We start from the raw sequence: 15,186 nt of genomic DNA on the forward strand, positions 1-15,186 counted from the left end.
TTTTCCCTGGAAGAGAAATGGAGAACGAACTTGTTCTGACTATATAATACAGTGCAGTGCACACTCTGTAGGATGAGACCTACCGTGAGGTTAATTTGATAAATGACTCTCCTCTATTGCTACAGCAACAGAACCTTAGCTTGCAGACTAGTAATAATGGAGCCTGGTCACTTCTTGTTCTACTGTGGATTATTTGGTCCTGAAAGCTAGCAATGCCTGCCTTCATGACTATTATCCTGTTATAATGAATAGAAAATGTAAATGTGACCCAACAGGTGTGCAGTGTTTGTCAGTTCACGTGTGGTGACCAGAAAGGAGGAACGATCTCTAGTGTCACTATATCATTACACAGAAATATTTTATCGCATGCACGCAAAGTCTGAATATGTTGTAGCTATTTTTATGTTGGTTTTCCTGCCTTTGCCTCCAGACTAATTTACTTCATTGGCAAGTGTATTCGTTTTTTAGTCCACTGTTATTGCAAGTCGTGCATTCTTTCCCCACTTTTTCATAATGCACATTCTATTGATGTTACAAGCTTTATTATTGTTTTATTAGGTGGAGCTGGTGGAAGAAACTCGACAGCTAGACTCCACATACTTCAGAAAGCTACAGGCTTTGCATAAAGAGACATTTTCCAAGAAAGCTGAGGTAAGACAACTCTCTACTTAGAAAAAACAAACTTTTTATCCTGGGAAGGATCACCACAATGTGTATATTGGCAAGGGGCGGAAGATCGTATATTGAGGAGATCGTGTTCTGGTCAAGTAAGGGATAGGCACTTCCATTTTTCTGCTACTTCTTCACCTAACTTGCTGCATTTGACAGGTATCACTTTTTATTGACACATTTAACAACAAAGCCAAAAGACAAAGCAGATGCCTGCCTTAGTTAAGAGCCTTTAAACCACATTATTCCTGTGCACATTTCTGATCGCTTTCTGTATGCCAGCAGCTCTGTTTGTTGTCAATTAAAAAAAAAAAAAGTTTAATTGAGTTTTCCAAACAGAAAAGGAACTTTTATGTGACAGCAATAGGCAAAATAATAAAGGAAAAAAGATGGGAAGGATTTGGGGTAGTCAGTAAAAAGATCATAGGATTGATTAGGATATTAAAGTCTTATTTTGGTTGATAAGTTTGAGATTTTTGGATTGCCTACATAAACCATGATAGATTCTGAAAGTCCTAAAATTAAATGTATGTACCTGCATAAAGATGACAGTTCATATTTTATTGATGTGAAAAATGCCTAGGACACATTATTATATAAAAATATAAAGAACCAAAAACACTGATATTATTATAATCCTGTTTATCTAAAATTATATGTGTATTTCTACATGTGTACATGTGTGCAAAGAGGGATATCTAGAAATATCTGAGATTTCACCAAATGTTACAGATGGTTAGCTCTGAGCAGTAAGGTTTCAGGTGATATTTTTACTCTCTCCTTTGTACCTATCTGCAATTTTTAGTCTTTTACAATAAAATTTTACACAAATAGTAGAGTGGTTTTTAAATGTAACCTTTATCATAGTTGCCTTTTTAACACAAATTTCTTTATTTGAGAAACTTCTAATTAATATCTTGGAAAGGCTACATAAAACCCCAAAAGGTAGTGCATTTTATTATTATTTTAAAGTTTATGAATGAAAACACTCATAAGGTTGTATTTTAAGTTTGTATTTTAAACTTCATGAACTAAAATGTAGCATTTTCATTGTATTTTAAGTTGCTTTTTAAACTTTATGAACTAAAATGTATAATACTTCCCAAAATCCTTCTCTTCATTGGTAATTGATTTTTTAAATATTGGTAGTTTCTCTCATGGTCTGATGCTTTTCAAAAAGAAACAGAGAGATAAATGAATTATATAAGGAGAGGAAAGGTTTTTCAAAGAATAAGCCTCTCTAGCTCTTTGCCCTTATATACAGCTTATAAACTGTTTGCAAAACATCAGGTCTTAAAAATTCCTAATAATTGGGGCGCCTGGGTGGCTTAGTCGGTTAAGCGTCCGACTTTCGCTTAGGTCATGATCTCGCGGTTTGTGGGTTCGAGCCCCGCGTTGGGCTCTGTGCTGACTGCCAGCCCAGAGCCTGGAGCCTGTTTCAGAGTCTGTGACTCCCTCTCTCTCTGACCCTCCCCTGCTCACGCTGTCTCTCTCTGTCTCTCCTAGAAATAAATAAAACATTAAAAAATTTTTAAAAATTCCTAATAATTAACTTTTATATGAAAAGGTTACATTTAAAGAACGTACTATTAGAAAAATATTTTGCATTACTCTATAACTTTCAAAACTGTTATAAATAAAAGAACACTTTGTATCCATAATGTATTGTTAAGAAAAAGAACCACGTTACAACACTATACACGGTTGTATGGTCCTATCTTCGTTTTTAATGAGCCACGTGTGTGTATGCAAAAATGACTAGAAGATTTGTATTTACAAATGTTATCAGTTGTTATCTTTGAATGGTAGTATTATGTATGCTTTTGCTTTCTTATTACAAAAGATGTATGACTTTTATACTAAGAAAAATAATAAAATTAATATTTTATAAGTAAATATATAGTAAATGTTTTCTAAATGTTCCTGGAAAGAAGAGAATGGAAGAGAAAGGAACAGAAGAATAGAATTTGTTGCGAGTTACAGCCAGATTCTAGATTCTTTATCTAATTTCACCATTGAATTGTTAGATGGTGTTGGCCTAATAGTCCACCTTTATTTCAGTTTCTATTTTTAAATTTGGAAAATAATTTGTTGTATTTAAGAGATTTTTTTAATGGAAAGTATTATTTCACTAGGACACTACTTATGAGGTTGGAACTGGTATTTCACCACTTCCTGATGCCTGTAAAAAAACAGAATACTGGAATAATGTTCCTGAAGAATATAGGCACTTCAGTTTTAATGATCTGCTTAATAACAAACTGGAGTTTGAACATTTCCGTCAGTTTCTTGAAGCTCATTCTTCAAGGTAAGGAAAATAACCATTTAGAAATGTATTTCTCTCTTAAAACACCATTTTTCTAAGCTACTTACTTTCATTCAACATATAAAAGTGATTTGGTACTAGATTTTATCCATGACAGTAAAAAGTGATGAGCATACCTATCTGAAATCTGTATAGGTAACTTTTTGTTTGGGAGTGCATTTTGATAATAGCAACCTCCCAAATGTTATTTTAAGTCACTGGACAAGATTTTAATAGTTTCAGCATTGGATAAATTAAGACACCAATATATTTAATTCTTTCACTTTTCTACTATTTCTTTCTTTTGTATTTTTCTAGACAGGTGCTTTAATTAGTCTTTCTTAAAAAGTGTACCTTTCATATTTTCATATTTTTCTAAGCGATTGAAATTACTGTAATACTTCATAATTTTTATTAATACATAAACATTGTAGTTTTGCACAGAATCTTGGAAACTTATGCCGTATTTATCTACTATAAACTGAAATATTCATCATGTATTTTTCCAGTAATTTTCTCCCAAGTTAAGAGAAAATGTTTATACCTGGGAGCCAAATTTCACATATATAGTTTCCTTTCTTAATGTTGAGAATTGTTTTAAATTTAGCACGTTGCCAAATAGACATGCGTTGGGTGAAGATTTTCCCAGATTAGATATCAACAATACTAATCTATCAGTAATGAAGGAACTCTGAGACCCTACCCATAATGGTGGTAGATGATTTTCTGATCCCCGTATGCCTGTGTTCATTCATATATTTAGCTAGGATGAGACCTAATAACATTGAACTCATTAGTTTCATGATCTAATTGGCTCTGCTAACTAGTCAAGACAATCACTTTCTAAGTTCTGTCAGAACAAAAACTTGTTTGGTGGTTAGTAAAATTGAGAGAAAAAAAATAAGGGCTGTACTTTGGTTTTGTTTTCATTTTAGTGTGGATCTTATGTGCTGGACAGACATTGAGCAGTTCCGAAGAATAGTTTATGGAGACCGAAAGCAAAGGGAAGCAAAATCTATATATATTAAAAACAAGTACCTTAATAAAAAATATTTCTTTGGCCCCCAAAGTCCAGCTTCTCTATATCAGCAGGACCAGGTATCAACATGTAAACATATTTTCTTTGTTGAAGTATGAAAACCAGTAATTTATTTCTTTTTGCCAGCAATCTAAAATTCATCATTTTTGTCTTTTGCTTTTATGATTCATATGTTAGACACTTTGGATATCTTACTTTTTAAGTTATTTATAATTACCAACAAATTAAAGGCCTTTAAAATTCACTCAAGCATTATATACTATAAAAACTGTGCTATTTTAAAAAGTAATTATAGAATAAAAATACCTTATTCATCCATTTACACATTCATTCAGATATGAGTGCCTGTGATATATGGTGTCATTATCTACTATATTATTATTGTAATTCTTGCTATATGTCTTTAGCATACTCTCTGGTGCCATTATTTATGGCAAAAATGTCAGATTGAGATTCAGCAGTGGGACTGAGTATCCATATAACACTTTGATCACATGAAATATGGCTCAAGTTTTATGCTTTTGAAATATAAAGAATTAAGTGTTATAATTAATTTGAAGTTCACTGGTACTATGTTACTACCTGGAGATCAAATGTATAACATTTGATATCTTTATTTTGGTAATTTAAAAGGATGCATATCCTAGTGGCATATATTTATGAAGTACATATCTCAAATTAATGCTAAATTCAGTAAATGTAAGAAAAATTCGGACGTGTTCACAGTAGGGCATACCAGATTAAAAAGCTAGGTCCTTTGGGGGGAAAATAAGCAAAAGTTTTTGGGAATAAGGGGGAGAAGGGAATCTGAAGTTAATCAACCTTGACAAAAATGCCTTGCTGTTAGTTCCCTGAGATACAAATCTGGTATACGTTGGCAAATGTAGTTGAGTATCTCCATAAGCACAAGTATTGAAATAAACACATGGAGGCATTTCTTTTCTGTTTGGCTTGTGATACATTGTGTGAGGTTTCATGGTATATGATGCTACTGTGTGAATCCTCCATGGTATAAGATGCTGAGAATTTAAAATTCAGTGGAGAAGGTTATCCATCACTGTGTAGACTACAGAGGAGTTTCGCCGGTGGACTTTCTTCCTCATCTTTTGCTTTATTTTTATTTACTTACTTTATGCCTAAGGATATCCTCATCACATTACATTTGTGTAGGTCTTGCTAGCCCTAATTTCCACTGGGTGGCCACGTTTCCTCTTTGATTAGCAAAGTCATCTTTTCTTTTTCTTTTTTCTTCCTTTTTTATATAGAATCAGTATTACTAAAAGATGTCCAAGAGGGTTTCTCTTTTATTTTTATGTTAAAAATACTTTTATTAGTGGGATTTGATAGATTTTATTAAGCAAAAAGGAACAAAGAAGGAGGTCATTGTTTTCATTAAGGGGTCCAGGAGGTCTGAGGGCTGTGTACACAGAAACAAATAGAAAAAATAACTATTAAAAAAAAAAAAAGAAAAGAAAAAAATAACTATTTATAGCAGAAAATGGCCATCCGTAGCTTGTTGAAAGCAGTACTTATGCAGAAGGGAGATTTGGGCCACAAAGAAATTGTGTTTTGCAATTGTGCTGCCTGTGCAGGTCAGAGACTGTTGTCTGTATAACCTGATCTTTCTCTCCTTCCTGCTGCCTCTTCCTCTTCCAAGGTGTTGGGGCAGCCCTGCACTGCTACCACCATCTCCAATCCAATGTTTGTTTGTACATGTTGGTAATATCTGAGTGGAGGTTGTCTCCTAACTAATTCATGCCCCATTTTCCTCATGCACAAAAGAAAATGCTTTCTCAAATTAGTCAATTTGGAACAGAATCATAGATTCATAGAATATTAGACCTGGAAGAGCACTTAGAAAACTCACAGACTAATAAATACCCTCATTTCAATTTGAAGATACTGAGGCCACGGGGAAAAGATGGCATTGTTTGTGGTCACACAGGATAAAAATCCCACTCCTGTGTTGTCTGAAATATATCGTGAGCAAAATCAGACATCTACAAGAACCATCACACAAACCACAATTTTCTGTTTGATGTCAGGGGAGTTATCAGTCTTTAGTATATACGGTATAGCCAGGAGATAATCTTACGGAAAATGAAAATGGTGCTGTTTTTCGGCTGCTCGGCAGATGGTTTGGGGGTGGATTCATAAATTAATGACCTTTAGTGTTTCTTCACTAAAACATACAATTGCAGTTTCTGTTTCATTTTTTATCTTCTTAGATAATGAATTTAAGTGGTGGCTGGGGAAAGATGCTCCATGACCAGCTTGATGCACGTGTTCTAATTGAAATTCAGAAGCATGTACTAAATAAGCTAGAAAATGTATGGTTGCCATTATTTCTTGCAAGTGAACAGTTTGCAGCACGTCAGAAAATAAAGGTATGTGAGTGATTGTAATCTTTGGGTAGCAATTGACAATACCTCTAAAAACATCAAATGTGTATACCTGTCAACCCAGCCATTGTACTTCACTGGCATAATGGTTAAGATCATAGAGTCAGCCTTCCTAAGTTTTAGCCTCATTCTTAATTGTACAACTTTAAGGTTTGCTTTTTAAAGTAGGTTTAATTTATTCCATTCTATGCTATGCTATGCTATTCTAATTTTAAGTAATCTCTATACTCAAGGTGGGGCTCGAACTCATGACAATAAGATCAAGATCAAGATCATCAATAAGATCATGTTCTACTGACTAGGTCAGCCAGGCACCCCTACAACTTCAAGTTTTATAATCTTAGTTTCCTCATTTGAGAAATAATTGGGGTTAATAAGAGCAATTGCTTCATGAGATAGTTGTGAAGATGAAATAATTATGTTTAGTTTCTTAGCATGGTACCTGGCACACAGCAAACACTCAGATATTAGTTATTAATATAGTTATATTATTATTATTAAGTCCTCATATAAATGGGCAAGGATATATAAGGGGGAACAAATAAATGAATTATGATAATTCTGTACTATGCAGATTTCTATATAAAATGGGAGTATAAAAATGAGATTTCCATGTACTGATATGATAGATGTTATTCACTGAGTGAAATAAGTAAGATGCAGAACAGTACATAGAAGATGATCCATTACATGTACTTATATCTCTGTGTCTGTCTATTTATGTATTTCTTTTTCTTTCTTTTTATCTATCTGCCTTTCTATCTGCCTACTTATCTATCTACCTATGTTTGTGTTTATGAAAAAAGATCTAAAAGGATCTGCCTCCTGGGAATGGTTTGGGGAAGTAAGAAGGTTTTTACTTTTTGCTTTGTAAAGTGGGGTGTTTTTTTTTTTACTTTTACTTTGTTTTTACTTTATAAAAAAAGCACATGTTACTTTGGTTATTTAAATTGTCATTATCACACCTAAAACAGGCAAACCTGATCTGTATAAATTAACACAAGGGGCATGTGATTTTGGACTGTAGTATGCAAAACACATACCGTTAGTATTGATCAGAAGGAATCTTAAAAAACTGCCCTCGGAGTGCCTGGGTGGGTCAGCCAGAGCATTCAACTCTTGGTATCAGCTCAGGTCATCATCTTGCAGTCATGTGATTGAGCCCCATATGGGGCTCCATGCTGGGCATGGAGTCTGCTTGTGATTCTCCCTCTCCATCTCTCTCTTTCTCTCATCTCTCCCCACCCTCTCAAAAATAAATAAGTAAACATAAAAAAGAAATCACCCCCATATTCAATTTTTCAAATACTTGGAGCCTTATTATCTGGAAATATCCTTAGTCTTCTGAGCACCTTAAGTTATGGAAAACACAATACAACTGGGAGCATAGAATTTATAGAAGAGCTGTCTTGTGTTAGGGAAAAAGTTCCTGGAAATAAGCTTTGGGACAACTCATATTTCCTCATTTCCTTCCTTCAGGGTTTGGCTCACTAATATTATTTACCACATTTTCTCACTATGTTTGCCATAATAACTTTATTATAACTTATGGCCATTTCCTGAGTTAGCATTCTTTGGGTGGCCAACAACATAAACTGATTCTAGCAACCTTAAGCCAAAGGCAAAAGAGACGGGAGAAAATTTATCCTAAAATAGTGCTGGAACATCTCACACACGAAGGGGAAGAATTGGCACCCAAGCTCTAAAAAAGCCAGGGGCCGGGACAGCCCTGGAAATCCAACAAAAGTTCCCGGACAGCTGTGACTATAAAAAAGACTCAGAAGCCATGATCCAGGACCTGGTCTCTCTAGGTCAGTGCCTGGGTCTATCTGCTGTGTACAGGGAGGTACATTCACATAGCACAGATTTGGCAGAGTGGTTCCCAGGAGAAAATAATGTGAACAGGCAATACCCTCAAGAAATATCTAACTGTATTTCCTCCATGTCTTGAATAACTTTTGTGTTCTAAAATTAGCTGTGGCTAGAAAAATAGCACAAAAATCTAGGAAGTCCTCATTGTCTCTCCAGCTTCAATTTCCATGTAACCCAAAGTGAAACTTTTATTCACATTTGGGGCGATGCACTTAGGTATTATTATCTTCACTTTGCAGATGGGGAAACTGTTCAGAGAATTTGAGTGACTCACCCAGGCACCTAGGAAGGGGTTCCTTTGCTAAATCAGATCCTCTTTCTCCTAAACTGCACCATCTCTTATCCATACTGACCTTTACCTCATTTTTAAAAGCTCTTAAATTAGTAAACGATGATAAAAATGGAGACACTCTGGATAACTGGGAAAAAATAATTGGTTTTGCTTCTAGGTACAGATGAGAGATGTAGCTGAGGAACTCTTACTACAGAAACATGAAAGGAAAATTGGGGTCTGGAAGGCAAGTAATGTTTGTTATATTCTTCTTCTTGCAACTTCTGCTCTGTCAAAGTATTATTTCTACCCCCCGACTTGTTCAAAGAGACCCTCGTCATAGACCCTGCTTTCTAAGCCACCAACTGACCACTGATGCTATTTAATTGGCTGATGGATTCTGGGGGAAAGTATGATTCTACCAGAGCCGCCTTCTTAAAGCCCTCTTGAACTGCAGAACCATAGAAGCATGCTTTAAGTATTGGATGATAAATGTGTATTTTTGTTTATCTTGCTTGTGATGGATTTATTGAGACAAGCTGTTCATTCCAGCCTATGGTAGCTTATTTATTACTGAGACTGGGTCACACAAAAAGAATGAGATGATGTGTGCAGCAGAATTACCAAGTTAAATTACCTTATGTTGTGCTCTTTGTTGGAAATTACATTTTGGCTTTAGAAGAATTAAGATAACTATCGTTTTGGTGATTATTTAAACCACTAGACTATGATACCTTACTAGAAAGTGCCTATTTGCTACTTAACAAGCATGATAAACAGTCTTCTTTTTGAACCTACAAATTTATGTGTATTCATCCTTCCTCAGATCTTGCTGGAATGTAGACCCAGGTGACCCCCTACAAACTAACTAACATAAAATTTTATTTGACTATTAGAGAATTATATGTATCTGTTAGGATGCTCTTTTTCTGTATTTTCCTCTTAAAAGGGAATAAACCATTCTTATGTCTGTCCTTTGCTATATTTTTTATTGAAATACTGAGTAGAAAGGGCTTATATTTCATATTATTGTGCATTATATATTATGTTACTTTCTGCTTAGTTAAATTACAGGTTTTAGTTAAATTACTTAAGTTTTACTATCTTAAGAGGCAGGTCTTAAAACATTATTTGCTGAGTGGGTTTTAAATAAACAACCCAGTCTAATACATAATTGTTCCTATTTATAGGGCTGTAATTTTAATACGGAACATATGCTGAGGGCCTTAACTTTTTGACCAGAGAACACGACGTGTGCCTCACTAAAACAGTGTTAGACATCTAATCGCTCTACCTGGGTTAAGGCACTGCTATTCTAGACTGCCTGGTGTTGCCTTTATTTTTCAGTTTCCAATTCAGATGTCATCCTCAGGATCCTTCTGCAAAGCTTTTGCTCCTCCGGGCAGAATTAATTACTCCTTTTGTGTTCCCATAGTGGTTTTCACATAACTCTCTTAAACACACTGATGGGTGCCTATGATTTGTTTCAAGAAACTTATTTTATGCCTTGTCAGTATTGGATATATTTATCATGGTGCTTTGACTGATTGTTATTATAATTCCTAAATTTATTTAAAACCTTGTTGGAATGATGCTTCTTTGCATGGTGGTAGGCTAAAGTCAGATTTAGAGAACTTCAATAAAACTTACCCAGTAAAACAATTACTATTCAGTAAATTCAACAAAATCTATGTCTTATGTTTTTAATCTAGGAGGCTAAAGAGGGATAGATATATGATCTAAAATGCTCAGAATTTTAAGAGTATTTCAAAATTATAGTGAAGATATAAACTAAGTAATACCTTTAAGCATTACTAAAACACTATGGGTCTTTCTGGCTTTTTGTTATGTAAAGTAAATCCTCAGGCAGAAGTTTATTATTAAAAATAATGTATTAATGATTTGTGTTATGAAGTATTAATAACAATTTTTATTAAAATAATATAAAGATGTGTCACCTGAAAACATTATTTTTTTCTAGATGGATGCTCCACAATTAATTTCTTGTCTAAATTCACAGGATTTAGTAATTTTTTTAAGGTTTTGAAAAAATATCTTAAATGTGCAAGTGCTTTTTACTCCTTAAAAGGTAGGAGAGTTATATATTAATATATAACACATGTATTACGTATGTGATGCATTATATATTATATATGATACACATATACTATATATGTAATTGTAAAATACATAATGTAACAATATATAATTGTAACATTATGATTATATTTTTCTGTTTAAGCACAGAACTCACACAATGCACTAAAATTTAGTTTTTCACCTTAGTCCTAAAGTGTAATGACCCTTAACATCCTTAAACAATAAAACAACTTTATTTTTCAGTTTCCAATTCAGATGTCATCCTCAAGATCCTTCTGCAAAGCTTTTGCTCCTCCAGGCAGAATTAATTACTCCTTTTGTGTTCAAATTGGAATCATCCAATTTATTTTTCTCTCCACCTCAAAAAACCTGATGCCATAAAAATATAAAGGAGAGAAGGGGAGAACAGAGGGTAAAAGTTGCCAAATTCTATTGTATTCCTGCCATAAATTTCAACAGCCCAAAGTAAAGGAGGTTGAAGTTGGTAATGTTTAGCCTAATAAATGACTTTATTATTACTTTTAAGAACACGGTACTGAGTGTTATGTGGAAACTAATTTGACAATAAACTATTAAAAATAAAAAAAAATAAAAAAAAAAAAAGAACACAGTTAATTTTCTGTATTCTCTGTTATGGTCAGCCTGTGGAAAGTAAGTGGATATCTTCATCTTGTGAAATCCTGGCTTTTCGTAAAGCATTATTGAATCCAGTTACTGCAAGACAGTTTCAATGGTTTGTGGCTCTAAAAGGAGATTTATTGGAAAACGGGGTACTCTTCTGGCAAGAAGTACAAAAATATAAGGTATGATATTGGAAGTTGGAGAAAACCACCTCTTTTTGTGGAGGAAATACATTAACACATCAGATTCTTAACTGTAACTTTATGGACAAGATTTGTATAAGATATCCCAATTGTGTCATCTTCATACCAATATGTAAATATTGAGGTGTTTATTGTTCTATGTTAGATACATTTATTATTATATGATGAAGAGTAAGAGTGAGCCCTGAAATGATAGAATTAGATTTTTCAAGGTATTCACACATATTATGACTTACTGAGAACCTTCCTCAAAAGAGTTTTAATTACATCTTTGCAAACTACTTCTCTATAAATGTACTATAGACATTTTTTCTTGAAGATATCCATATTCAGTACTTAAACCAAGACTTCTTTACCAGAATTCCTCCCAACCATATTTCTAGCAATGGTAATCAAAGATAGTGAATTATTGATAAAGAAACCAACAGAGATGAGAGGAGCTTTTCTATTAGAAAGAATGACCACAGAGTTCTTGGATGGCTCAGTTGGTTGAGTGTCAGAATCTTGATTTTGGCTCAGGTCATGTTCTCATGGTCATGGAATCGAGCCCCATATCAGGCTCCACTCTGGGCTTGGAGCCTACTTAGGGTTCTCTTCCTTTCTCTTCCTCTTCCCCTCCCCTGCTTATGTGTGCGTGCTCTCTCTCTCTCTCCCTCTCTCTCTCTCTCAAAAGATAAAAAATAAAAATAAAAATAAAGAATGGCTACATTCTAAACAAAACAAAAACAAATGAAAGAATGAATGGTTAGGCACTGAAGTAGTTTATTTTTAGGTTTAAATGTTTATTGAAATCATACTGAATCTTTGCCTTGAAGAAAGGAAAGGACTTTCTAGATATTATAATCTAGACTTGAATAGAGGAATGTTGTTTAGAAATACTTCAGAGTAGACATCTGGACTCTGCCTAAATGCTCCCATGGGTAACAGATTAATTTCTGGGCAAGTAGCCCATTTTATCCCATTATAAAAGTAGAGAATAAAAACAAAACTGGAATTTAAGAGCATAATACTTTCAATTGGTGTTATAATCTAAGTCTGAATTATGTAAGACTAATATTCTTCAGCATTTATATTTTATATAGTTAGTAATTGCTCAATAAAGTCTATCTCCAAACTTTCTCCAACATACCATGAAACTGGTTTCTACCCATTTCTGTTATGAACAGTTTTTGTACTCTTCTCACCTTAGAAATTTTCTCAGAAAAAATATTTTGAGATAAATTTTTTCAAATTCTGTCACAAGGGAAACAATATTAAAAAAATTTTTTTAATTAGGAGGTAGAACCTGTCTTCCAGAACAGGCAGTTATTGTGAGTGGACAGAATTCATTTTAAGCTAATAAGAATATGAATAAGCCCAACCCTACTAGGATAAGAGGTAATGCAATAAACTTTGCAAGTAAGGCATTTTTAAAAAAAACCACATTCATACAAAGTCAACCCTTAGCTGTGTGACTGTTTCTCCTTCAAGGCTGCCCTTGGCCTTCATTTAAATATCTTTTTTTGTGGTATAGAATGGAGGACATACAATTCTAGAGAGTTATTAAAAATTATGTTGTAGGAGAGAATTGTTCATTCAATAAGCATTTATTAAGTACCTAATGTGCCAGCCAGTAAGTTAGATAGTAGGAATAAATAAGTGAATACAACTCAGTGCTTTCCCTCAAGGAAGGGGACATCCATAAAAACAAATAACATGACAGAATATTGATTATGATCTATGTCCTAACTAGGTATGGTTTTGGCACTGAGGAAGGAATGATGCAGGGAGGGTGGTGGGTCAAGGAAGTCTTAGCAGAAGTGATAGTATTTGAATTGGGTCTTGAGAGAATTTGCTAGGTAGAAAGCTTTCCACCTGGCAAAATCTTAATGAACTCACTCTTATATAGCTTACTCTTATTAAGTGTTTGCTATCTGGCACACATTAGCTCATTTCTTTTCATGTGACAACTAATTAAGTGGTAGAGCTGGAATTTGAACCAAGGCATTCCATTGCTAAAGTTCATGCCCTTAACCACTAAGTTATATCCCCCACCTCCAGCAAAGATGGTGGTAATATGCTAAGAGATTAAGATCTCTTAAGATTTTCACAATTCAGAACAATGATTAATCAGTGATCTTAATCAAACACTGGTTTGAATTGTGAATATTTGGGAAGAACCTAGATGTTCAAAAACAGGACTTTGGTTACTTAATTATTACATCTGCACAGTAGAATACTCTGCAGCCATTAAAAATCATGCTGTGGGAGAATAATCAATGATGGGAAAAGATATTTTTTTAAAAGCCTAGTTACTATAAAATACCATAATTTAATCTAAAATGTGTGTGTATGTGTGTGTGTGTGTGTGTGTGTGTGTGTCCATAGAAAAAACTGAAAGGGTATATTCATCCAGCAAATATTTATTGAGCACCTATCAAGGGCCATGCTAAATCCTGAGGATGCAACCATCATCAGAATAGTCTTCCCTCTTAGAGCTTACAGTGTCATGGCAGGGACAGACGGTGATAGACAAGACACTTATAAGACTGTGACTGGGGCAGTGGTGATGGAAGCTCAGGGGGTAATGGAAGCATCTAAGCTGGACATCTCTCCAGAACTGAGAGTCACCAAAAGCCTTCTAGAGGAAAATCTGTTTAAACTGAGTCCTTACACTGCTGTCAGTGCAGAGCCCATTTTGGATCCTCTCTCCCCCTCTCTCTCTGCCCCTCCCCTAGTCTCTCTCTCATTCTCTCAAAAATAAATAAACATTAAAAAAAAATGGTATCATTGATGATAGGTAAAGTTTACTGGGCTAATGGTACAGAACAATTAGAAAAAAAATCAATTCTGATTTTTGCCCCTTCACCCTTAAAATGAAAACTCCAAAAATGTATTTTTATTTCACAAGCCTTATATTCTATAATTATAAATCAGGCTCACCAAATAATTACATAAGATAATCTCACTAGTAATGGGAAAAATACACCTTTGGCAACACATCAAGCATTTGTTGTATAAATAAAGCATTTTCTGAGGGGGGTTCTAAATTGATTTAAAAATGCTGTTGTCTTAATGTAACATTTATATAAAGCTTTTTTCACATATAATTTATTGCAAACTGTATGTAAGATTTTATATGGCTAGCACTTAAATTCTTCTTTCTTTAATAGTGCCCATAAGGTAGTGATTACAGTGCCCATGATACAATGAGTACTTAATAAGTGTTAGCTCATTTCTGGCCTAGAATTACAAGTTTCCAAATTTGTTTGCTTCCTAGTGATTTAGAGAACAGTGTCTTTGACAGAGAAACACCATAAACACAAGCTAAGCTACCTCTTTATTTTAAAAAATGATAGTCCTATATCTGTGACATAAGACTGCATCTTTTGTTTTCTTCCTGAGAGAGAGAGAGAGAGGGAGAGAGAGGGAGAGAGAGAGAGAGACAGTGTGAGCAGGGGAGGGTCAGAGAGGGAGGGAGATATAGAATCTGAAACAGGCTCTAGGCTATGAGCTGGCTGTCAGCACAGAGCCCAATGTGGGGCTCGAACCCATGAACTGTGAGATCATGACCTAAGCCAAAGTCGATCGCTTAACTGACTGAGCCACCCAGGCGCCCCAAGACTGCATCTTTTAAATGTATGGTCCCTATTTTTGAGTACTTTGGGTATAAGGAAGATAATTTAATAGGTTAACTGTAAAAGTATGAATACTAAGAGATACAT

At 34.4% G+C, this 15,186-nt stretch overlaps 1 protein-coding gene across 1 annotated transcript in view; it reads left to right on the forward strand.

The window, feature by feature from the left end:
• Positions 1 to 15,186, forward strand: part of RGS22 (regulator of G protein signaling 22) — a 104,810-nt gene that overhangs the window by 76,968 nt on the left and 12,656 nt on the right. The window contains exons 13-18 of the mRNA XM_077748218.1: positions 559 to 651; positions 2,805 to 2,977; positions 3,910 to 4,072; positions 6,242 to 6,400; positions 8,737 to 8,805; positions 11,300 to 11,461. Of these exons, the coding sequence (XP_077604344.1) occupies positions 559 to 651; positions 2,805 to 2,977; positions 3,910 to 4,072; positions 6,242 to 6,400; positions 8,737 to 8,805; positions 11,300 to 11,461 (819 nt within the window). The remainder of the gene's footprint in view (positions 1 to 558; positions 652 to 2,804; positions 2,978 to 3,909; positions 4,073 to 6,241; positions 6,401 to 8,736; positions 8,806 to 11,299; positions 11,462 to 15,186) is intronic.

This window comes from Crocuta crocuta, unplaced genomic scaffold (genome assembly GCF_008692635.1).
Source record: "Crocuta crocuta isolate KB4526 unplaced genomic scaffold, BGI_CrCroc_1.0 scaffold39, whole genome shotgun sequence".
Classification (NCBI taxonomy): Eukaryota; Metazoa; Chordata; class Mammalia; order Carnivora; family Hyaenidae; genus Crocuta; species Crocuta crocuta.